The sequence below is a fragment of the Vigna umbellata genome, chromosome 7 (assembly GCF_029865625.1).
Source record: "Vigna umbellata cultivar VRB3 chromosome 7, Vumbellata_1.0, whole genome shotgun sequence".
NCBI lineage: Eukaryota > Viridiplantae > Streptophyta > Magnoliopsida > Fabales > Fabaceae > Vigna > Vigna umbellata.
The window spans coordinates 19,215,077-19,241,598 of record NC_142171.1 but is presented as its reverse complement, the minus strand read 5'-3'; the positions used below and the strand labels follow the sequence as shown (position 1 = coordinate 19,241,598).

The window sequence follows — 26,522 nt, the reverse complement described above, 5'->3', positions numbered from 1 at the left end:
TTATTTTCATAGGACAAGTGTTTTGAAACTATTATGTTTTATGTATGTTTAAATATTGAGGTTTCGAAAGTACGTTTCCGCATTATATTAAAGTATGAAATTTTTACTGATTTTTGAATAACCTGTGACACCTTGAAAATTTGGGGCATTACAGGTGCACTATACTTAGCACGAGCCGAAACCTTTCTTTTGGAAGAGAAATTCACCTCTTCGCGCAGAAGGAAGTGACACTCAAATCTCTGTCTCTACACGAGATTCACATATCCTTAACGTAGTGCAATACGAAAAACTCACACTGATCACAATATAAGGAAATAAAATAATTTCATATTTGTATCACAATCAATACACATTATCTGTATTACTCAACCAATCACAATGTTTAAACACAATTCTAATTATATTAATCATTCATCCACTAAGTTCAACCTCATTAAATCTACTCTGAATATTTCCAACAACCCTTGTCTAACACATTGCAATTGCAATAGTCACAGTTCCCGTTTATGTTAATATTACCACATAAAATAACAACCACACCAGCACTCATAATCGGTCCTCTAAAATAATGAAAAGCATAAATAACAAAATCCTACTCCAACACAGTACATCCAAAACCAAACCCGTGGCCCAACAATGGTCCGAAAGACCAATAAAAAAACGAGAAAGAAGGGAAAACTTCCCCCTCTAAAACAGCAACACATAACAAGAGAACCCAACTATGTTAAACTACTCACGGCTCTACACTCATTCTTGACTTTAATATAAAACAAACTCAACAAAACAGAGGCAAACCCTGACCTTGCCCCTTGCATAAAAGCCCATGTGCCCAAAAGAGAACACTCCTCGCATGAAAGAAACCCATTACCCTTTTTTTCTTTTTCCTCTTTCTTCAAGAGTTCGCGGGACCCACTCGTAGCAGGTAAGCCCACCCTTATTTCTCCTTCCCAAGCAAAGGGGGAGAAACTTACCTCCTGCATGCAAGCCAACACTCCCTTTTCTTCATTAATATTTCATTCACGCACGTACTAAAAAGAAACAACTGTTTTTTATAATTTTTTTATAACGCTTATACGATGGTTTTAAATTAAATTCGTTTCAAATATTTTTTCAAAAGTAAATTCAAACAAACCAATAAAATAATAATACCTGTTATTAAGCAAATAAGTTGTTTAGGCCAAGAGAATGGGATGCCCGGTCCCAAACTTTGCTTCTAATAACCTATTCAGTGATTTGTAATTGATTCATTCCATACGAATCAATAAAATAGTGATATATAATTTATTATCAAAAAATTATTAAAAATTATTGTTAACATCCATCCTTTAAATAGACATGATGTTATTCGCTTCGAGATTATTGTGTTTTTTGGTCTAAATATATTTAAGGCCAGTAGATCTCGGTTAGGTGGCGAAAGGTTTTCTAACAAGTCTAGTACAATGACTATATTTGTTTATCAAGTTTCAAAAATGATAATGATTTCACTCTTACCACCGTTAGGTACGGCGCCTATTTTGTCTTCCTCTTTTCGCCCTCATACGTCTCGTCTGCTAACTAGTTCTGCATCACATTTTGATGTTTAATTTTAGGCTTAATAGCCTTTTTGTCCCCAATTTTGTTCGATTGTGTCAGTTTGGTTTCTGGTTTTAAAAAAGTCGCAACTTGGTCCTCACATATTAAATTTTGCATCAAAATTGTCCCTTCCGTTAAATAAAACCAAACGGAGTTAAGGGATTGATTATGTGCCATAGTGCAGTAATAACGTGTCAATTTGAAGTTGTATGTGTGATGACATGTCTCTTCATTCTCATTCTCTAGACTTCCTCCTCTCCGCCACCATCATTCTCCAAGGCAACGCTACTCTGTAAAACCTCAACAACACTTTCCAACTTGGCTTCTTCAATTTCTTCCCAAGCCTAGGCCCATCGAAATTCTACCTCGCCATCCGCCGCACTCTTTGCCCAGCCCCAACACCATTTGGGTCGTCAACCGCCTCCATCCCTCCCCTCCCAAGCCGCTTCATCCCTTGAACTCACCCCAACCAATTAGTTAACCCGCTTCAACACCACTCTCTGGACATTCGTCGTCGCTGCCACCACCAACCTCACCCTCAAGCTTCTAGATTCCGGAAAACCTCATACCCTCGGACACGTGCCTCTCCTACCTCTACGCTTTTTACTTCGTTGCGCCGTTCTCCCCTGTCGCGGCCTTCGGTTTCTCCGAACGCGCCATCGAGACGAGCTTCTGACCGCCGACGATGTTCCGCCTTTTCTTGCAAGCGAGTTTTTTGGAAGCGTTAAGGAAGTGGGTTTCAATGAGGTTGGAGAGATTAATGGGACCGAATTTTCCAATTAGTTCCATGTACGAGTCGAGGGTCGCCTTGACTTGGCCGGTTCCAAAGCCATTGGCGAAAAAAATGACTTGGATTCCGTTGATGGTGATGGAAGTAGGGACGGTGGCGGTGTCTGCGATGGAGGATTTGAAGACGCGGTGGTAAACTAATTCGGTGGTGGCAAGTGTGACGTGGAGGCCTCGGGTTAGTAGGGTTTTGCCTAGCCTAAGCAGAGGATTGATGTGACCTTGGGCAGAAAAAGTGACCAGAAGAACGTGAAGCTCTTCCATGGATTGGCTTGGATTCACAAACCGTGTTTTGATGGAGGAAGCTGAGAGATGGAAAAATGACTACAATAATGGCCATTTATAATGCCCTTGTAGGTCAATACTCAAATAAGGGAAATTACATCTCATAATAAAGAAAATTAAACTTGATCCGACAAAGAATTACCCATTCAGACCATGGTCATATGCAGAAGGAAAATTGTATTTTGAAACCCACTTTTCTCAAATTGAGTTTCGAAAAGCACAGTGGGTTATGCAAGAAATTTTGTGGTTCGTTTTCGAATTTTCATAATTTAATTGTCGATTCAGAATTTAACTGTTGATGGTGAGAGTGGAGTTTTGCATGTTAGGGTTCCGAGCGGGGGATCTGGGAGGAAGGTGTTTGATTGGAAGGTTTTGAGTGGGGTTGTCATTGGATCGATGGTTTTGGGGGTGGTGGTGGTGACATTGTTAGTGATGGTGAAGAGGAGGGTTGAGAGGAAGAAATTGGAAGAGGATGGGCAAGATGGGTTTTTGTATGAGAAATTACGTCAGCCTCTAATTCACTGACATGTCACCACGCATACAACTTCAAATTGACACGTTATCACCGTACTGTGCCAGATCATCAATCCTTAACGCCATTTGTTTCTATTTAACAGAAGGGACAATTTTGATGCAAAATTTGATAAGTGAGGACGAAGTTGACACTTTTTTAAAACCAGAAACCAAATTGACATAATCAAACAAAATTGGAGACAAAAGAGGCTATTAAACCTTAATTTTATTTCACAATGTACGTGGCTATTTAATTATAATAGGCACCCTTTTTCACTCATGGTTCCTATTCTTGGCCAAACGTTTGGAGCCAAATATAATTTTTATGTTATTACCATGTAGAAAAGCACGCCAAAATATAATTAAGAGAAAAATATATAAGATTTAAATTATAAAAAAAAAAAGTCAACCATGAAAACAAATTAAACAAAAAGAAAAATGGTGAGAACACTTCTAATAAAAAAAAATCATAACCCATAAAATCATGCCAACTGTCTAACAAATAAAAGCTTTTTCATAAGATAAAAATGGATTGTAATGTGTGGATATAGAATTTTAACAGGATAACTTATTTTTGTGTATAATTTGAAGTGCTTTATGAATATAATAGGTTTTCTTGAATAAATAATTTTAAAAGAATTTGAAATGAAAGATTTTTATAATAATAATTTCATTATTTAAAATTATAAATTTTCAAATTTTATATACTAAGGTAAGATTTTGTAAATTTCCATATTTTCATTACAAATGTATTTTTTTCGTATTTTTCCTTCAATTTCATGTTGGTTTTGGTTTTGCTTGATTAAGATTGAAAAATAGTAGGGATGATTATTCTTTTTTAAAATATATTATTTATTTATTGATGTTTATAAGAGTTAATATTTCTAATTAAATTGTTAGAATTATTTTGATTATTTTATTGCAAAACATTGCTATTTCTTACTTAATATTAATATTAGTGATGTACGATTGTATAGAAGGATTCATATTACACCTTTAACTAGGGTTATGATTAGGATAATGGAAGAAGAAGGATTTCAAATAACTCTATATATTTGCGGAGTGTATCTTATTAGCTTTTCTTTTCTATATTTTAGCATTGTAAAATTGTAAATAGCTTGTAAATAAGTTTGTTTTGGACCTTTTGTATTTACGCCAAGCAAAATAGCTTTTGGAATGGGTATTCTGGCCACTTTGGAGAAGATTTTTTTTTGTTACAATTGATTATGAAATTTCATAATTCATTAAAATATGGTGTGTCAAGTGGGATGCTTGTTTAGCTTTGAAAATTAAGTTATTGTATGACCAGGCCTTGGTAAATGGATTAGGATTTTATTTGGACTAGCTTAGACCCCAAGAAATCCTAGAACACTTGTAAGAGAAGCTCTAGCTTGCATGGATTATTGACGACTTAAAATAGATCAATAATAATCTTGTAGTTAATAATTATTGATAGATACTAATCATCAATAATTATCGTCGGATAATACCTCGACAATTACCGAAATATACTCGTTGATAATTATCGAATGATATATCCATATGTAATTACCAAAGGATTTTTTTCGTTAGTAATTACATGAAATCACAAGAAAAACGCTAGAAAGGGATGAATAATATTTTCAAAATATTTTCACAAAGTAGTATGTTATAACTTCTAAAGAAAATGTGTAATGATTTTGAGATGTTTAGATGCTAGTTTTTATAATAGGAGTAAATAGAACATGTTTTGAATAGGAAAGTAATAAACCACAAATTTTTATATTGGTTCACTCAACTTGAGTTATTTCGAGTTCTTCCTTAAGAAGTCTTAAGGGGTTCCACTAATCTTTTCCAAGATTACATCAGTTTTTCCTCTCTAGGATCTCACTGAGTATTTTGTAGTTGTACAATGCTTTTTCATAGTTTTTCATTAATGTGAAGCTTGTACGGCTTGTCAGAGCAGAAGTCTTCAAAATAGAAATTTCTAGAATGTTTTGTAATTCTCTTAAGGCCTTTATCCAATGCGTGCTTTGGTTCCAATTAGTCCATTGTATATTTTTGAACTACACAGTGAATGAGGACAAAACATACAAGCAAAATCACACTTTAAAATACATGCATTAATGGACATTTAATGTTTTTGAACGTTTATATACGTTAAGTATTATTTCTTGTCAATAATGAATGCATTTGGTTTAGTGCAACGTTCAAAAATTGACAGACGATATAAAGTGTTAGACACTTGTTAATGAGAAGCATTCTTGAGGTATAATATTAAGGATGTTTTTCATTAGACTATTTCTTCTATTAGATGTTAACATTAGTGACATGTTTGAGACCATGTTTTATTATGTTTATTAGACACTATATTTGTTTTATCTCTTCTTCTACTAACATTAATTGAATATAAAGAGTTAAGCTTCAGTGTTTTGTCCTTCTCAAGCATAGGCATGTTAATTTCAGAGCATGAGAACTTATCCTTAAGCTTTTCATATGTTCAGATGATGCTTATCATGAATCATCTTTGTAAAACATGTTTCTACCTTAGAGGGGATTTTTACGCTTACTATTTTACAAGAGTAATTAAGGCACTTGTGTGTAGGTATCTTGAGCATGGTGTCTTATTAAGTTTGTGTAGGTTTCTCCTACTGATCAGATGCTTCTTCCTAGAACATGTTATGTTGCTTAGTTCATCTTTTTCTTCTTAGATAGCATCTTTAAAATTGTAGCTTGACAGACACTGTTTGTAAGATTTCTTGTGACAAGACTTTTAGGTTTGCGCTTTAGATGCTTTTTAGCATAAGTCTTCCAGGATTTTTGTTTCTAGTTAAGCAAGCATCTAGATGATTCATTTGATAGATGCCTAGATGATTCAATGTTTTCTGTTACAACATGTTCAGATTCTCTTTCTTCCTAAAGAATATTTTGTTAAATATGTTGATAGGGAAAGCAATGTGATAACTGAACCCAATCCTTGTTATACTATTTTTTTTATGACAACATATTAATAGCAACAACACATGAATGTTGTAATGTCACAACAGAAAAGTGTTTTTATGTTGTGTTATATATATGTGAATTAGTATATGCTTACTATGATAAATGCATATATTGTGACAAATGCATATGTTGGACATACTGTGTTGGTTATGCATACTATTGTGTTTATGATGTGATTATATTTGTGTATGCACACTATATGTTTATGTGTATTGAAAACCACAAGCACAAAAGCATATCTGCATGACAAAATCGATTACAGTATTGTAATCATCAATTAAGGTCATCAAACAGCCTGGTTTTTGAACTGTGGTAAAACAACTAGTTTGAATCGATTATATTAGTTGTTAAATTGATTAAAACTCATGTGTTTGCATATATCTTTTTCAAATGTGCTGTGATGAGTTTTTGGGAAGAAATTTTTTTCAAAATATGTTTAAGTGTTAAGTTTAATCGATTACATGTGTTGTGTATTCAATTAAGTATGTTAAGTTTTGAAAAATGATTTCATGTTTGTCATAACTAATTTAACGATCATATTTTTAAATATGTTTGACCAACATTTAATGCAAATCGATTACATTAATTGTGCATTTAATTAAGAGTTGTGTTTATTGTAATCTTGTTACATCTGTTTAATGTAACCGATTACATAAGTATAATAATCGATTGTTTTGCGTCAAAACTGATAAAAGCTATATATTGACGCATTTTTTGAATCTCTATAACTTTTGATCAATTAAAATTGTAATATCTGATATTCTTTGTGAGAAAAGTGTTACCGGTTGAACAAATGTTCCAAGAATCAAGAACGTGAAGACTTTGAAGAATCTTGAGACATTATTGAGAGGCATATTACTGGACTTTATTGGTTGATCGCATTAGCACGACTGAAGGTGCATCTGGGTTGATCAAGAGAAGGTTTTGCAATCTTTGATTTGTTGTTTCCCTGGACGTGCGCGTCAGGAAGAAGATTGAGGAGATCTTGACTTTGAGAGGGGATTCTCAAAGGGTTTCTGCAATAGGGACAAGGGGTTCTGTGTTGGCAAGTTTATTTTGTTCTATATTTGATTGAGAGGTTGTCAAGTGTTTACATTTGAGTGTGCTCTATAAAGCCTTGGTTGTAATACTCTGATCATTATTGTGAGATACTCTTCAATATAAGGTTGATTAGGAGGGTGACTGGATGTAGGCATTAAGGTCGAACCAGGATAAAAACTATGTTTGATTTTCTCTCCTTATCTCTTTACATTTTCAGTTTCATTGCATACATATTTGCTTGTTGCACAAGAAAGATTTCAAGATCATTCTAATTTTCAAAAAAGATTTAAAAAGTGCATGATTTTATTAAACACCAATTCACCCCCTCTTGGTGTTGAGAAACAAGGTTCATTAATTATGACAATTGGCACCAGAACTGATTTTCAAATGTTATTTGAAGAACAAATCAATTATCCTTTTTGTATAATCGATTATTTGATCCTGAAATGTCTTTTGTTTCTCAAACCTTCGGTGAAGGTGCATCCATAAACAGACCACCTCTGTTTGTTGGTGAAAATTATGCTTTATGGAAAATCAGAATGCAAATCTTTCTTGAGTTAGTAGACAAAGGTGTATGGGATGTTGTTCTGAATGGTCCCTTTGAACCCACTAAATTAATTGATGGAAAAACTGTTTTGAAAAGTTTTTCTGAGTGGAGCCAAGAGGAAAACAAAAGAGCACAATATGATGTTAAAGCTAGAAATGTTATATCTTCTGCTCTTACTATGGATGAGTTTTTCAAGGTATCACAATGCAAGAGTGCCAAAGAGATGTGGGAAGTACTTTAAGTAACTCATGAAGGCACAAAATGAAGTGAAGAGAGCAAGAAAGAACTCCTTGGTGTAAGAGTACGAGATGTTTAGAATGAAGACTGGAGAGACCATGTATGATGTGCAGAAAAGATTTACTCACATATTAAATCACTTAATGGCTTTCGGTAAAGCTTTTGAGAAGGAGGAAATCAACATCAAGATTTTAAAGAGTCTCAACAGGAGTTGGCAGCCAAAGGTAACAGCCATATCTGAATCCAAATATTTAACTACTATGAGTATGGATACATTGTTTGGTAAGCTTAGGAAACACAAGCTGGAGCTAGGAAGATAGAAGGAAGAAGAGCAGACTGAGCAGAAACAACCTATTACTCTCAAAGCTACCAGCAAGAAGACCTCCAGAAGAATTGAATCAGATGTAGATTCTGATGCAGACATTTCTTAAAAGGAAGTGAATACGATGGTAAAGAAATTTACCAAGTTTATGAAAAATAGAAATGTTGTAACTGACTTTGCAGGAAACTCAAAAGGAGGCAAAAGGAATGCAAAGATCAGCACTATCACTTGTTGTGAGTGTGGAAAGGAAGGACACATCAAGCCAGATTTTCCATACTTGAAGAACAAGTAAAAGGTTGAGGTAAAATGCACTCAAGACAAGAGGAGAAGCAAGTAGAGAAAGGCTTACATTGCCTAGGAGAACAGTGATGGTGACATATCAAGTGATGATGATCAAAGCATAAAAGAAGAGTCAAATTTATACTTCATTGCTGGATTTGTATGTTCTGAAAGTAGCAACAACGACTTTGAAAATGAGCCAATTGAGGACATATATTATCAATTGCTAGACACATTTCAGGAGATACATGCAGAGGCAATGAGACTCCAGTACAAGGTTAATCGATTAAACTCTGAAAGAAAAGACTTTGAATATCGAATCAATAACCTTGTGGATGATAATGATCAGCTTAGAAATGAACTGGATCTTGCTTTACATCTGCTAAAACTGTTAGAACAGAAATTAAGATTGTAGAAAACGATTGTGAAAATTACAATGATCTTGCTAAAAAAATAGAATATCTAACAAACACATTATCTAAGTTTACATTTGGTAGAGATAATTTAGAAGTTGTGTTAAGGTCACATGGCATAGCTATTATTAGGTAAGGAATTGGTTTTAAGGCTAAGAGTGGAAGAACTAACTATAAGAAATTTATTGATATAAGCAAACCTGTAACCAATGAATACTTTTACTATAATACTATTGGCCATACAGTAAGGAATTGTTATTATAGGAAAATTGGTGTTCCTAAAGGGAAATACAAATGGGTTCCTAATGAACAAATTCCCGTGACTAACAAAAAAGGCCCCAAGTTTAGTTGGGTACTTGCAACAAAACCATTTACAAGTTTTGTAGGGAAGTAAGCTGATTTAGAAGCAAACAATGCTCATGGATGCATTTAAAATTTGAACATATCAAAGGTTCTTGAGTAACATCTATTATTGTAAATTCATACATCCATACATCATTATTGTTGTTTGTGAGTGTATGTAGTGTGTATGAATGATGTGTGCTTGTTTGTTTAAAAAATTTGGATGAAAAACACTTTACCTGAAATTTAACCGATTACGTTTCTAGTGAAATCGATTGGATAATTTATGGGTGTTCCTCTGTTGTGTGTTAAGCTGATATAAAACGTAATCGATTTCAAAACTAATTAAATCGATTAACTCTCCTATCTCTTCTGTTGTTGTGTTAAAAATTAATTGAATGCAATCCTTGTGAAATCGATTGTATCTTCTGGTCGTAAACTCAACTTTTGGGATTCCCTCCAAATTGAATTCTCAAATTTTTTTAAACCCTAAAATTAGCATTTTTCACTCACACTTTCCCTGCTACTCTGAACTCTTACTCTCTTGGGTCTTTTGGAAATCTTCTTCTACACTTTATCGTCATGGCGTCTTCATCATCCCAAAGAAAGAAGGTCAAGACTATTGGTCACAAGAGAATGCATCATGGTACAAATCTTGACAGGTGAATAAGTGATGATAGTGCTCAGACAAACTTCGTCGACAACTAGAAAATGAGGAAGATCATTCCTCACAAATATGTGAAGTTCAGTTTCTTCCCGAGAGAAGGATTCAACTTTCCAGGGTCGCTTAGAACACATTGTCTGAAAACATTCGTGGAAATGGTTGACCCATGGTACCTAGAATTGGTAAGGGTATTTTATTCAAATTTGAAAATAAGTTATGGAACACTCTACTCCAGAGTAAAGGGGGTTTATATAAAACTAACGGATGAAGTGTGGACTGGGATTGTTGGCTTTCGGTTAGGAGGTGAATAAAGTCATTTAGGTGTGAAAGGATTCCACAAGTTCACTATATACCAAGATTGTTTAAGGAATCCTAATGAAATGAGAGATACTCTCATTACAGGACTAGTGGAATGAAAAAGGATGATCGCCTATGTGCTTTCATCATTTCCTAGATTCTGATGGCACGAGGGAGCAATCACGCATAAGCAACCACTGAGGATCTATACCTTCTGCATGCTCTTAAAGAAAATATTCAGACTGACTAGGTTGCTGCAGTATCAAAAGTGTTGATCCACTTTATGGTGTATTCATCTCTAAAGTGTTGATCCACTTTGGTGTAGAATGTGTAGATGAGTCTTCTGAATCATATGGAAAGAGTAATATGATTGAAAATTTTGCACTACATCACGTGGGATTTCAACATGGACCAGATGGTTGGTTATTCAAGGATGAATATGTTGGAGAAGGGGAAGAAGCTGCTAGGTCATCATCTGCGCCATATAGGCCCCATTCAGAGTTTGAAAAATATATGGTGAGGCAGATGAATTCTTTAAGTATTCTTTGTCAAAACATCAATCAGGATGTCACTGTAATTAAAGAAAAGTTGTAGTTGAATGAATCTGGTGACGAGAATGAAGAGTCTAAGGAAGAGGAAGAGAGTGGTGAAGAGGAAAGTGACAGTGACATGTTGATTAATTTCATGAAGAAAAATAAGCAAAAGAAAAGAATATAGAAGGCATATTAATCTGAACTAGAGTTTTCTTTGTTTGTTTTGTTTTGTTTTGTAGTCAATGGCTTTTAAGCCATATGTTGCTTTCCTGATTGTAATTACCTTTTCAATATCAATAAAATTATCTCTTGGTAAACTTTCATTGAAATGTGATTGATTGATTGAGTTTATTAAATCGAATAATTCACTTGTATGATAGCAATTGAACATTTAATTGTTTCATCATTACATTGCATATTCATACTTGTTTTGTGATATTGATTAATTCTCAGTTACACTACACGTGTGCTAACACTTGATCTAGTCAAGATGAAAAATGTTATGCAGGAGCACTGACTGATTACTGAGATGAAAGGGATATTTCACAATGCACTGCAGAACTGAATCGATTAAAGGAGATTCATAATCGATTAAATTTCGTCAAGTAGTTTGAAGTTTCTTATATGCTAAATCTTTTACTTTTAAACCATGAATTATGATTGCATATGTGTTTATTCATCATAAACCTCATTGTTTAAAATCATGTGTATATGTTATGAGTTTATGGATGATAACACTAGGTTGTTTTATTTCAAGTTGTATCTGAAATGTTTATATTTGTGATACACTGCTTGAAAATGCTTAAATGATACATACTCTGTTAAATCTCTATCATGCAACTCTAATACTGAAGTATGATATGCATATTGATAGGGGGAGTTTTGTATTATGTTACATGACTTTCACATGTTAAAAGGGGAAGAAATTAATATCATGTGAACACTGCTGACAAGGGGAGTATCATGTTTTTCTGTTTAAATATGCTGATGCATCTTTGTATGATTCAATATTTCAGTGTTTCAATTACTGTGTGCTATAAATCTTTTTTTGCTAATGTCCACAGAGGGAGAAATAATTGAACATTGAATGAGATAGTTGAATGTATATGTCTGTGTTTGAAAATGTGTGAAACGATTTTTGATTGTGTACTATACATCATGTTTGTCTTATTAATCATGGTTGTGCATCATCAAAAAAGGGGGAGATTGTTGATAGGGGAAGTAATGTGATAGCTGAACCCAATCCTTGTTATGTTGTTCTTGATGATGACAAAATTGATTACAGTATTATAGTAATCAATTAAGGTCATCAGACAACTTGATTTTTGAACTATGGCAAAACAACTACTTTCAATCGATTACATTAGTTGTTAAATCGATTAAAACTTGTGTGTTTGCATATATCTTTTTTAGATGTGTTGTGATGAGATTTTGGGAAGAAAAATTTTTCAAAATATGTTTAAGTGTTAAGCTTAATCAATTACATGTGTTGTGTATTCAATTAAGTTTGTTAAGTTTTGAAAACTGATTTCATGCTTGTCATAACTACTTTAACGATCATATTTTTAAATATGTTTGACTAACATTTAATGCAAATCGATTACATTAATTGAGCATTCAATTAAGAGTTATGATTGTTGTAATCCTGGTACATTTGTTTAATGTAATTGATTACATAAGTATAGTAATCGATTGTTTTGCGTCAAAATTGATAAAAACTATATATTGATGCATTGTTTGAACCTCTGTAACTTTTGATCAATTAAAAATTGTAATATATGATTTTCTCTATGAGAAAACTGTTACAGGTTGAACAAACGCTCCAAGAACCAAGAACGCGAAGAATTTGAAGAATCTTGAGGCATTCTTGAAAGGCATATTACTAGACTTTATTGGTTGATCGCATTAGCACGATTGAAGGTGCATCTGGGTTCATCAAGGAAAGGTTTTGCAATCTTTGATTTGTTGTTTGCCTAACGTGCATGTCAGGAAGAAGATTGAGGAGCTCTTGACTTTGAAAGGGGATTCTCAAAGGGTGTTTGCAACAGGGACAAGGGGTTATGTGCTTGCAGGTGTATTTTGTTCTATATTTGATTGAGAGTTTGTCAGGTGTTTACATTTGAGTGTGTTTTGTAAAGCCTTGGTTGTATTACTCTGATAATTATAATGAAATACTCTTCAATATAAGGTTGACTATGAGGGTAACTAAATGTAGGCATTGAGGCCGAATCAGGATAAAAACATGTGTTTGAAATTTTCTCTCCTTATCTCTTTACATGTTTAGCTTCATTGTATACATATTTGCTTACTGCACAAGAAAAATTTCAAGATCATTCTAATTTATGAAATAGATTTAAAAAGTGCACGATTTTATTAAACACCAATTCACCCCCTCTTGGTGTTGAGAAACAAGGTTCATTAATTCTAACAAAATATATTTGTTAAACTTCAAAACTGAGTTACTAGACAATCTAGTCTTTATAGACGACCTTGTCTTAACATGGTGTATGTACCATAGGAGGGTGTGCTGCATGTGATGACCTAATGTCTGGTGGAGTGAGGGCAGCTTCAAACGATAGTGTTGTAGGAACCCTTGATATATAGTGTTCTTGCCATTACCTTTTAAGTTTTTCTATCCCTTTGCCTTTATCAACACGTGATGGATGTTCTCTTGTCATCATTGTAATGAAATGGTTCAAAATAAAGTCAAACAATGTAGAGCATTAAGTCAAAAATATATTTTGAAATACAATTAATCGAACATGTCTATTTATAATGATTCACTTTTGTCACAACAAATGGATATGCTATTTAGCATAAAATAAAGTGAATGGAAAGTTTATGTGTACAACTTTGAACATGCTATACACTACAAAATATGTATTTCAATTTAAAGTTTGAAAAAGCACAATAGATCTTCTAATTCAATCATCATCATCCTCGTCGTCATAATTTTCATTATTGTCATCAAGAAACTCATCATAATCATCATCGTCATCTTCATCATCCTCATGTTCTTATTGTTGTTATTGTTGTTGTTGTTCTTCTTCTTCTTGTATTTCTCCTTCTAATTCATCAACATCACCATCAAGGTCATGCAACGAAGATACATATTCAACTTCAATAATTTCATGGGCATGTGACATTTCCTTAACTTGGTAGGCAATATCCTCTTCAACCTCATTTGAGTCAATGTGACCCCTTGGTTTGGTTTGTATTGCAACAGACCAACCATGTTTGTCAATGCTGCCAAATGATGGATATGAGACATAATAAACTTGTCTAACATTACTTGCTAGAATGAATGGATCAAACAGTCGGTATCTTAAACTCATTTGCAATTCGACAATATTATACATAGGATCCACTCTTGTATCACTTCTAGAAGGATCAAACCATTTATAATAATAAAAAAAACTATTCTCTTTGGAGAAGTAGAAGTGTTGTTCTCTAGCTCATATATTTTATGAATTATCCTTATCAAAAATGTATACATACTTGATATCTGAACTAGTCAGAAAACTCTGAGTGTATTTGAGCATAACCTCTTCCGTCTTGGACTTGCTTACCACAAGGAATGAGTTGTTAAATATGAACACAATTAGTGAAGATGGTGTTCAAGCTTGTTTTTCCATCCAGGGAGCTACAACTTGAGCTATAACTAGGAGGATGGAAGAAGAAGAAGGACTCTACTCAGAGATGGTGTTCAAGCTTGTTTTTCACTTCTCTTAAACCTTGTAAATATGTACATATGTCTTTCTTTATGCCTTGTATTTTGGGCCAAAGACTTACCCATCATAGGAGATTGGTAACATAAGAAATTTTGAAGACTTCATTGTCTCTAGCTTATACGTCCATAAAATACGTGCTTATAGTCAAATGAAAGCCCTTTGAGTCTACTTTCCAACAAAAATATAATTAGCTCATTTGGAGTTTAGTGGAGGAAGTTATGACTCAAACTGTCAGCAAAGGTCAAAGCTGCCAAGATGTGGTCAATTGGGTTAGTTTTGCTCTCCTTTGGACGTTCTTCAATGAGGGAGGCTCTCATTCACCATCCCTCCCTTGGACAATTGGTGAAGGGAAAGACTCTATTTCACTTCCCTTGGACAAAGGAAGTTTCTAGGATCTTAGATAGTTCAATGAACCTGTTTCAAATGAATGTAATCATTTCTTTTTAGAGAGTTCTCCTCCTCCTATAGGAGAGCTCCTCTCATTGTAAATCATCTTGGAGTTGAATATAGTGAAACTTTGCCAAATTAGTGTCTCACTTTCTCTAAGGTTAAGTAGTTGCCTTCTTCTAAGACTCTCTTAGCTCTCTCTTACGAGATTGGCCAAACCTCTTTCAATAAACTATCACCAAGCCAATCTTCATGAAGCACTCCCTTCATAATTCAAGTCTTCTGCAAAGCTACTCTTGGATTCTTCTTCAAGCTCCTTAAGGAGGGTTCCATCACAATATAAACCATTCGAGATTGGCAACTTGATAAGGGGATTATAACATACTCAAGGTACAATTTAACTTTAGTGTAGTTGATTAAAACATGCCTGTCAACTGAGTTGAATTCAACATCAGTTAATCAATGAGTGGCTTCCTTTCCTACGTGACGTCCAACTTGCTGAAACACTAATAAAGTTGAGTGACATGTTTCACTTTGCCATTATGTTTCATTCCTAACATTTTTTGGGGACAACATGAAGTTTTTGAAATAATGAGAACAAAAGAATGTTGTCTCACGATGCATGCAAACTGCACAAATGATCCTTCTACTCTTGCTTTGTTTTTACTAAACGTTTGGATTCCTCTGTAAACCTTTCAAATTGATACATTTGTAAGACCCAAGGAAAATGTGGTAAATAGGAAATAAAGAGGTTATGAGACTTGGGTATTATTGTTGGGTAATTGGTGTGTAATGCTTAGGTGTTTCTTTTATAATTATAATTGCTATGTTAATTAATTAATATTATTGTTGATTAAAGGGAACATATGATTGGTATATTGTTATTTTGATTATTTGTATGTGTGATATTGCCAATGTAATGTGTGAGCTTGTTGATAGAAGGGTGGTTTAGGATTGAAAGTGTGGGTTAAATTTTTAGAGAGAAAGAGAGTTAAGGTAAACTTTTGTTTTAGTTTGTACTTTTGGCCTAAGGGCAAAATGGTCTTTTACTTTTATTTAATTGGTGTAGAAATTAAATAAGAGGGTGTAGAAAGCAAAAGAGTTTGAATTAAATAAAATAAAATAAAGGGTTTAAGAAGGGAACATAAGATAGAAGGAAATTAAAGATTTATATAAATTTGGTTTTAAAAATATATTATTATAAGTAAGGAGACATTAGAGATAAAGTTGGGTTATTTTATAAATATTAAGATATAGAGAAAGTGGTGGAAGTGTGTGTTTTAGAAACATTAAAAACTCAAAAATCAAAGAGAGAAAATAGAGAAAAAGAGGACAGTGGTGTTTTGGGAGAGAAGAGAAAGAGCAACAAAAACCTTTAGAGCAAAAGGAAGATTAATGATGTTTTAGAGTTGTAGATAAAGCCTTAGGATTGACCAAGGTATGAGAAAGTTTACCTCTGTTTGTTTGTTTGTTGTGTTATATGTTCTTCATTATCTTGATTAATAAACCTTGTCTTGATGCATGTGTACATTGTTAGAAATAGGAGGACTTATATCTCAATCCAAGAGAGGGGTTGAATTGGATTTAACCTTTTTTGAAATCTTTGAGTTCTTGAATCTTGAAATCAATAATCAAAGATAAATGAATCGATGAAGTAAAGAAAGATGAGAGAAAGATCAAAGCACACAATAATTTATATTGGTTCAGCTTATCACAAGCCTACATTCAGTTTTCTTCCAACAACCTAAGTTGAGAGGTTTTCCACTAAATCAAATTTGGGTTGAGAATACAATGAAACTCTTTATTGCTATCCTCGCCACACTCAAATCAGATTACCACACAAATAAGAGAGGAAAACACTCACTACCACCCAATACAAAAGATGAAAACCGTCAATCTCTAACCTGGCCTACTCACACAGGTGCTAAACAATGTAGAAAGAATGATACATTGATCATAACACACTCTTATAGTGCAAATATATCAGCAACAGTGAAGTCCACTTGATCTTGAATGATTCTTTGAATGTATGATCATCAATGAAGCTTGAAATCCTACAAGAATTGTTCTTGAGAGACCCTATACTCAAAACTTAGAAAGTATGTTATTATTTGAAATTATAATGAATCAAGTCTTGAGTCTGGTTTATATAGAAAATTGAAATCTTGACACAGTTTAATCGATTACGTTATTAGCATAATCTATTATGCTTTTGCCTCTATTTTAACAGACTATTGCACATGTATAATCGATTATTTCAACATTTATGCCTATAATTGTTTCTTCTAACATACTTAACATATTAGGGTATCTATATAATGGAGTAGACCTAACTTTCTATTTTAATCGATTATAGAACTTATATGATCAATTATTTTTCCACTTACCCTAGTTAGCTGTTCATTTTCCTTTCTTAACATATTATGTTACTTATATAACAAATTATGTGTCTTTTCCTCTGTTTTAATCGGTTATGTAACTTATATAATCGATTAAAACAGAGTGATTTGTTCTTGTTTAGCTTTATAAGTGTTATGGCTTAATCTAATGAATTATACCACTTATGTAATCAATTATTATTACCAGAAACTAGCTTTTAAATTTGTTTTAGGCTCATTTCACCAATCATGAATGAATTAAAACATGTAGCACTAACATGTTAATGATTTCAACATTTGTTATGTCTTTTTGTTGTGCAAGAATGATTAAAACCATTTCTAATCATTTAAACCTATTCATCATCAAAAACAAATATGTATAGAAGTTAGGCTCCCCCTGTCAACAATCTCCCCCCTTTTTTATGATGACCAACATTTTCTACATTTTCCATTCTTTCCTTTGGGCATTAGAAAAAGATGGCAGAACAATGAAGTATAATGGAATTCATGTGTGGAGAACATCAAGAAACTTTAATAACAATTAAGTATGTGATGCTCCCCTATCAAAAACAGTAAATACACTATCGAATGTGGTGAGTAATTTAAGAATTTTGTCAAGATCAATATTGGCTCAAAATAACTATCCCAAAATAAATATAAAACAGATATGCAGGGACTTGTTTGTTCAATGCTAGCAATACATATATATGCCACATAATCAAATCCAGCTATGCATTTTGTACATGAATTAGAGCAAAATTTGCTTAAACAGATATGATATTGCAATGATATCAAGTACACTTTTCAATAATCACTACAAATGTAATTTTCAAAAGTAAGCATAGAGTATTATAGCACAAATGTTATGTATAATGCTCATGTATATCAACAAAGTTATGCAGCATAATTTAGAAATGCTTGAATTAAATCAAAATGAACATGTCACTACAAGAAAAATCGTTGTTACCTACAGCCAAAATCTGTTTGTAAGCTCAAAAATCCGTATATAACGTGGTGTTGCATACGGACAAAAATCTGTATGTAAAATGATCGTAGGTAATGTTACATACAGATTTATCTGTATGTAATTACGTATGGATAAATCTGTATATAATTACATATGGATAAATTTGTATGTAAAATTTGTATGTAATTACATACGGATAAATTCGTATGTAAAATTCGTATTCAATGTGTAATTAAGCATATAGAACTGTTGTCTCTTTCTGTGTACACTATTATTTCCTTCAAAAGTTTGAGAGTATGAAGAGGAGAATTAGTAGTAGATTAAAGGATTCAAATCAAACAGGTCTCTATGCTTAAACATATAAAATCAAAGGCAATAAAAAAGGTTTATTTGCTAACTTGTTTTTTAAATACTTTTAGACAGCTTGCTAACGGTAAAACACAAACAGATTTGACAGTTTCATGATTGAGTCAGAAACAAATTCTAGTTCTCACGAAGTCAATCACAAAAGAGAACCAAAAGAAGTTAAATTGCACAGTATATGTAGTTCTAAGCTAAAGCATTTTGAAAACAATAAATGTATGTGTCCACAATTAAAGGCATAGAATGGTAGTAACTTACAAATACTAGATGTCTACACTTCACCATTCAACTAAAAACAAAGGAGAAAAGAAGGATTTTTATTTCTTAGGATAGAGTTTACCTTAACTTTCCAACGTAAGCATTGCTTCCTTGCAATAAATCATCAGCATCGAGGGAAATTATATATTCAGTATGGGTACCGCACCTATATATATCCTAGCTGCTAGTAGAAACTTCCTTTTATCTGTGAATGCTGGGAATAGGTGGGGAGAAACGACAAACAAAAACAGGCATAAATCTTAGGCATGCCAAATAAAACTTCAAAAAGATCAGTGCATAATCAAAATTATATTTCACCCAGTATTGAGAAAGATAATACTCATACACTAGTGGCTAAAATCAACTACTGTACAAAATACATTGATTTATTACAACACTTAAAAAATCATAATATTATTAGTTTCCTAGCGTTTCAAAATGTCTCAGATTATTTAACCAATTGAAGTTTCCAAATTTCATCTCCAACAAACACTATTTTACAGTAAACAACGTAGGTAAAATTTATTGGACAATATTATTTAGTTTCACCCTAGAAATGATCCAACAAGAGATTGTCCATTATATTTTACATGTGTACTCATTGTCCTGTATCTCAATTAACCATATCCTCATTGTCCAGTAGACCTCTCAAATATAAGTAAATAAAAAAGAACATTAATTCAGGACCTTCACATTGTTATGAAATGAATTATTTACCGGATTAAAAAAATAAGAATAATTTGAAGTTGTTATCCTAGGAAAACCCAAACACACTATATGTAAGAAATGTAAGATGCTCTTGGACCACACTGAAACTTGATGGAATTAAGCAACTCTGGAAAGCATACTGCAAAAACTAATATATCTATCTTCAAATATAACTGATAAGTACCAAAGGACTTGTGGAATCCAGCCTCTACAACTAGTTATTAAAGCGGGGTTCCAAGCACCTAAATGCTTCAGAGACAATCCCATACTACTTAAGGTAGGATCTAGGCACCACCATAATACCCAAGTTTCTATCAATAACAACATCTGTACTCAAGCTTCTTTATGTTATTCCTTCTCTTCCATTACTACAGGTCCCTTCGTGAAAAATAAAGCTTCCCAAGCTACTTTTAATAAGGAAAATGATACTCGAACAACCAAATTTGACAACATTTCGACACAGCACACGTGTCAGCGTTTGAGAGGGTCACGTTTTAAATGAAAAAAGCTGCTGCAATCTGAGGAAATCTGATCAAACCTGCTTCAAATGTGACGTGACGAGGACGAGCACGGGCAGTTTAAAACCCTTTTGAAGAAAAACCAACTCCTCACTGATTTCTAGGAGTTCCCGACACTGAAACACATTCCCTGATCTGTTTTGTCTTCTCTTCTTTTCCTTTTTATTTTTCGACAACTTTCCAAGAATTCGGAGACATATTCCTGATTCCAGATTTTTTTTGTTTTTTTATTTATTTTCTTTATTATTTCTATTTTTATATATTTTTATTATTTTTATTATTATATATTTTTTATTAAAACAAATAAAGTGTAACGAAATAAAAGACGCACGCCCCACTGTTGGACGAACGCCTCGAAAACACCAAACGCCTATGACGAGTACTAGAAAACATCTAGAACGGCTGTTCACTATGGACACGAAAAAACATAACAAGACCGAACGTTCAATGGAGAATAAACCCATCAAGACCGAACGTTCAACTAACATAAGAAAATGACCGAACGCTATTTGCTGAACACCACAATAGGCCGAACGTTCAAAACCGAACGCTGGAGAAAATAAGCACAAATAGGACGAACGCTGAAGACAAATATCATGGAGACCGAACGTTCATCAAAACACTATGACCGAACGGTAAAGCTGCGGGGACGAACGGTCAAACGTTTGAACTGAGAATAGCCGAACGTCCTAGCGGTTGAATGGACGAACGGTCGAATAAGGCAAAGGACGAACGGCTGAAGAGAAGGACGAGCGGTAGATGAGGAGGAACGAACAGGACAAGCGGAACGATCGTAATCAAAACTTACTGTTTGGCCGATCGTTCAAAACCGAACGCCGGACGAGCGGTAGATGAGGAGGAGCGTCCTCAGACCATTTTAAAACACAGCACCGCCTATGTCGCCTATGTCGAACGGTAACACTATGAGACCAAACGTTCAGTTTGAGAATAAACATCTGAACGTTCAATCTGCGAGGACGCACGATCGAACGCTTGGCTGGCAGAACGGTATCCGGCTAGGACTCGTTCTCTCTCTCTCGCTCGTGCACCCTTTTCTCCAACTCTCGTCTTCGCGCCGCTTCTCTCTCTGTCGCTCGTGCACCCTTTTCTCCAAACGTTTTGGTTGTTCGCGCCGCTTCTCTCTCTACGAAGTGATAAAATAAAATTCAAATTTGAAACGCACACCCTAAACTGCCCGTGCCCGTCCTCGCCACGTCACATTTGAAGCAGGTTTGATCAGATTTCCTCAGATTGCAGCAGCTTTTTTCATTTAAAACGTGGCCCTCTCAAACGCTGACACGTGTGCTGTGTCGAAATGTTATCAAATTTGGTTGTTCGAGTATCATTTTCCTTTTAATAAATGTACTTCTTCTACATTTTATTTCAACAAATAGACCACAAGTAATAGATCCTTCCCCCTTAGGAAAACCTCTGATTATTGTTCATAAACAAAGCACACCGATTAAATAAGTCAACTCCAATTTAGTTGTTACATTTCTTATTTTAGGAAATCAAATAACTCGAAATGAATAAATTGCACAAGGAACGTTCTTAAAATTGAATAAAGATAATCTTGGACAAGGTCCGGTCAACACCATAATTATGCAGTTTGACAAATAATTTCCCATTAACATTTATAAACAAAACTTGCAGTCATCTTACTTGTTGACTAACTAAATAGCCATTAATTCAACTTGTGCAGCTTTGAAGCACAAAAGCAAAGCATGCCTTAGTCAAACAAGAAAAGCTTGATTTTATGCTAGATAATAAGACGGAGCCCAGATCTAGTCTATTCACATATTGTCAGAGTTCTACCCCACAAGAAGAATTACAGAGTACATGAGATCCTTCAATTCCAGCCCTAATTATTTTTCATCAACCTCTAAAGCAACACACAAAAAATAATCCTGTTTACCAATACAATACTTACTTACATTGTGTTAGAGCAAGATATAGATAAAATGTTGAGGTCTTCTTGTTCCGCTTTATAAGGTGTTAAAATGGTATACAGGAATATGTATTACTTGAGGTCTTAAACACCTCTACACTTATATTTATAGAAAACAAAGTAACTAACCACACTCCTTTCCAACTCACTCTTAGTTGGAACATACTTGAACACAACTCATACACACATAACTCATACACAATAACAAATAATTCTAACACTTCCCCTCAGGCTGGAGCATACAAATTGTATGAACCAAGCTTGGAATAATTGAACTCGGTTTTGAACTGGATGATTTGTCTTCAAGAGTGTGAGGCAAACAGAGATGGGTTATCACATGTCAATGAACTAACAGCAGCTTGTGAAACTTCAACTTCAAAAGTTGATGAAGGAGAGCAGCGGTGGACAATGACAAACTGCAAGGACCGAATCGCCATCAATGATGGATGAGTGACGGGATCTGCAGTGGCTGAAAGCTATAAAACTGCAGGGACTACACTGAATCCCCATCAATGATGGATGGGTGATGGGATCAACAGTAGTAAAAGCTACAAAACTACAGGGACTACACCCATGCTAAACTGCGATACTTGGTTTGCAGGATGGGTGATGGGATCAACAATAGTAGCTGAAAGTTAGAAAACTGCAGGGATTACAACCATGGTGGACTGACATTTCCTTTGCAGTGTTGTCTTAGAACGATACTCCCCCTCAGTGTGAACAGCATGGCAGAAACGGTGAAATTGTTGATTGAGATTGGAAGTATCACAGTTGCTTGTCCGAAGATTAAAAAAGATTTGCAATCTTAAGAAATTGACAAAGCGGCAAATATAGTGAGAAAAAGGCAAGAACAACAACACAAAGGCGAAACCCCCTACGGTAAAGCTGGAGGATGACAAAAGCGAAAAAAGGTAGGACTAGACGCTGGTCCATCAACGACGGAGATGAAGACAGACGAAGATGGCAGCAATGGCTGCTCTGGAGGGTCTAAACAGAGAAAGGGAGGTCCAGCGAGACGACTGGTAATGCCGCGGTTTGATGCTGACATTGAGAAGGCGACACGTGGTGAACACACGTCCAAGATCTACCTGAGAGAGGAGGCGTGTGACGGCGCATGCGGACGAGACAGAGACGACGACCACCAGGGTTAGGTTGCGCTTGAAGAGACGGTCCAGATCCACTGGACACCAGTCGACTATGACGGTGGCCGACAAGAAGGCGGCGCGTGACAAACACGCACCCGATACTAGCTGAAGACAGGCGGCGCATGAAGAGGAGTCTGGTCTTGACTCCGACGAGGTTGGTCGTCGCTCGAGGAGACGGTCCAGATCCGCTGGTCACCGGTCGAAACCGTGAGGGTGGCCGGCGTAGATCGGAGAGATCTGATGCTCGTGGCGACGCGTGAGGGAGAAGTAGCTTCCGAAACTGACGTGGTTGGCCATCGCTCGAAGAGACGGTCTAGATCCGCTGGTCACCTGTCAAAACTGTGACGGTGGCCGGCGGCGGACAGTGGCTGGCGACGGCGGAGAGGGGCGATCGATTGGGTTATGGCTCGCGACGACTGACTGTTATAGAGGGAGTGTCTTTCTAGGGTTCCCGTGAGACTTTAGGTCTCTTTGATTCTGGGTGCTGAGTTTTAAGAAGAAGAGAAAATGGATGTTATGAAATTTTTAGGGGCTGCCGGCATCGGCCGCTGGCAGACAGCAAAGACCACCAGAAGAGATCAAAGAACCTGCTCTAATACCATGTTAAAATAGACACTCTGATACCATGTTAAAATGGAATACAGGAATATGTATTACTTGAGGTCTTAAACACCTCTATACTTACATTCATAGAAAACAAAGTAACTAACCACACTCCTTTTCAACTCACTCTTAGTTGGAACACACTTGAACACAACTCATACACACATAACTCATACACAATAACCAATAATTCTAACATAAGGCATTGGTGGGAACCTCACGTGGTCCAGGCTGCAAGTAATCAACACACAACCAAAATGTCAAATTCTAAACCTCCCTGATGGTATTCAATACAAAATAAACCTTCAATAACATAAATAAAACAACTCGTCGAAATTACAAATTACTATCTTTTACTGAGGTAAGCAATGAAGCTAAAACATAAGATATTTCAGCAAATGTTAGACAGTGACCAAAGTGCTGAAACACATCATGCAAACGAATAATTTCTATCCACTAAAAGTTAGATGAAACTCCCTCACCCACCCACCCCATTTCTTGAAGGCAAACATGGATCCATATTCTCAATTCTCCCATCTTATCCACTCTCACAAATATAAAGCTGCAACTAATAACAACCACTTACTTAACATTAATTACATATTCACACGCCAGCACCCTTTCTATCAAACCACTACAGTTTCTCTCGTAGCAATACAGCACAAATTCGAATATCAGACACTAACAAAGTGTTTCCATATCTTAGACAAACAAAATTCCCAAATCCTGTCGATCCCTAAAACATAATTCCCAAATTCACCACTCATTAACTAAACATTCACAACCCAAAATTGAATGACCCAATGATCGTACAAACACCACCAAACCACAAATGCTTAAATATATCAAATTAAAGAAATTAATCGGTAAAGAAACATCAAAAGAAAAACGTCAAAGCATTCATCATTTTATTCTGGGCACAAACAAACAAAATTAAAGATGAAGGTACTGTCGAAGGCATCACCTTAACCAACCACAACAACGAACGTCGTCACCTCAATGCACCGAACCACACAACGGATGAAGGAGAGTGAGGTAGAAAGAAATGAGAAGGTCGAACGCGAATGTCGAAAGAGAAGGCCGAACACCCATCAAACACTAGTGCTTCATTGTAAGAGGCCGAAGGGAGATGGTTCTTCACTCAGAGAGAAGAGGCAACGAAAGTCGAGTAAAGTGGAGGGAGAGGGTTTCACGATTACCTAATGTAATTTCGGTAGAGAAGATTCATTTTCCATTACACACGGATTGGGGCCCCTTTACGTACGGATTCATTCCTTAGGAAACTTTCCCGCCACTACGGGCAATAGTTTCATATGGATTTTACATAAGAATTATCGGTAAGTAAAAATTCAAATGTAACCCACTTTACTAAATCTGTATGTAAAATCTGATTACATACATATTAGAATCCGTATGTAATCATTGGTAAGTAAATCCAGTTTTTCTTAAGAACAATGAAATTCAATGTGAATTTGTAATAGATGCCACATACAGAATGAATTGTGTTCAAAGCATGTATTCAATTACCATTTAAACTTATAAAATAGACCAGAATAACCATTAAATGCATATTTGACCAGAATTGGTCATCCAACTAATTATATTAGTTGCTTAACCAATTAAAATCTGCACAATTGGTCACTTAATCGATTGTGTTGTATATCTAATGGGTTAAAACCTACACTGTATGTGTTAGACAAAGTCCTTTCCACTTGGATTTACACCTGCAGAACTTCTTTATCTGTAACATACAGTGTCAGTATTTATCATATAACCCAAATATCATATTTATGTACCATAATGAAATCAATTTGGTAACATATTGAATTCAAACATGTATATCAGATTGATGTACTATAATCTGAATTATACTTAATTGCTAACATAGACTAGTTAAAACATTCATTAAGATTTAGATATGAGAATTAGTCAACATCAAAGCAATTTCCAAACATTTTAAGTGCCAATCACTGGACATATATATATATATATATATATATATATATATATATATATGATTAACCAAACAACATATTTAAAAGTATTGTTCAAAATAGAAGTATTGTTAATGAAAGCGTAATCCTAATTAGCTAGAGCACAGAAAACTAAAGTACTGGAGAATAAAGCTTAATGATTGAATATTACATATTTTCTCAAAATAGAAGATGATGTATAGATTAAATTTCTATTCTAATATGAAACGTTTATGCACCCTTCTTCTTCCATATTCTCCTCATTGTCACTTCCAAAGATGTCTTCATCAAATTTATTATCCAGGTTTTGCTTATCTAACTTTTTCTGAAGTTCAGCAAGAGATTTTTCAAGTTTGTCAAACCTAGCCGACTGAATCTTCATTTGCTTAACGAAGAACCTTTCAAAATCAGTCCTGGGTTTGAAGGCAGGTCCAACATTTGAAGTATTCACATTGAGTGGCTCCACATCTTCTCCTTCCATGGGCTGATGTTTGTCCTTGAAAGCTACCCTATTTCACTTTTTCTTAGTCCCATGTGGTGTAGGGCAAGGTTGGAGATCAGATTAGTTTTGTTATATCCTCTTGTTATCTCATCAGTGAGATCAACATTGTAATGTCACATGACTTTGGATAGAAAGACTACATAGGGAATACATGCCATATTCTGTTTTGTGACCTTGATCATGTGATCACAAATGGTTGCAGTACAGTCAGTTTGGAGTCTTCTTTCA

At 34.8% G+C, this 26,522-nt stretch overlaps 1 protein-coding gene and 1 long non-coding RNA gene across 2 annotated transcripts; one reads left to right on the top strand and one right to left on the bottom strand.

Moving 5' to 3' along the window:
* The first annotated feature begins 7,625 nt into the window (after positions 1-7,625).
* Positions 7,626-7,967, top strand: LOC148195321 (uncharacterized). The gene has a single exon (XM_088095158.1). It carries the CDS (start codon positions 7,626-7,628, stop codon positions 7,965-7,967), a length of 342 nt encoding a protein of 113 aa, XP_087951284.1.
* An 8,629-nt stretch (positions 7,968-16,596) lies between these two features.
* LOC148195320 (uncharacterized) lies at positions 16,597-25,310 on the bottom strand. Its single transcript, XR_015780994.1, has 3 exons — positions 24,784-25,310; positions 18,980-19,111; positions 16,597-17,010 (listed from the first exon to the last, which is right to left on the bottom strand). It is a non-coding gene; the product is annotated as an uncharacterized LOC148195320 (long non-coding RNA).
* Positions 25,311-26,522: the final 1,212 nt, after the last annotated feature.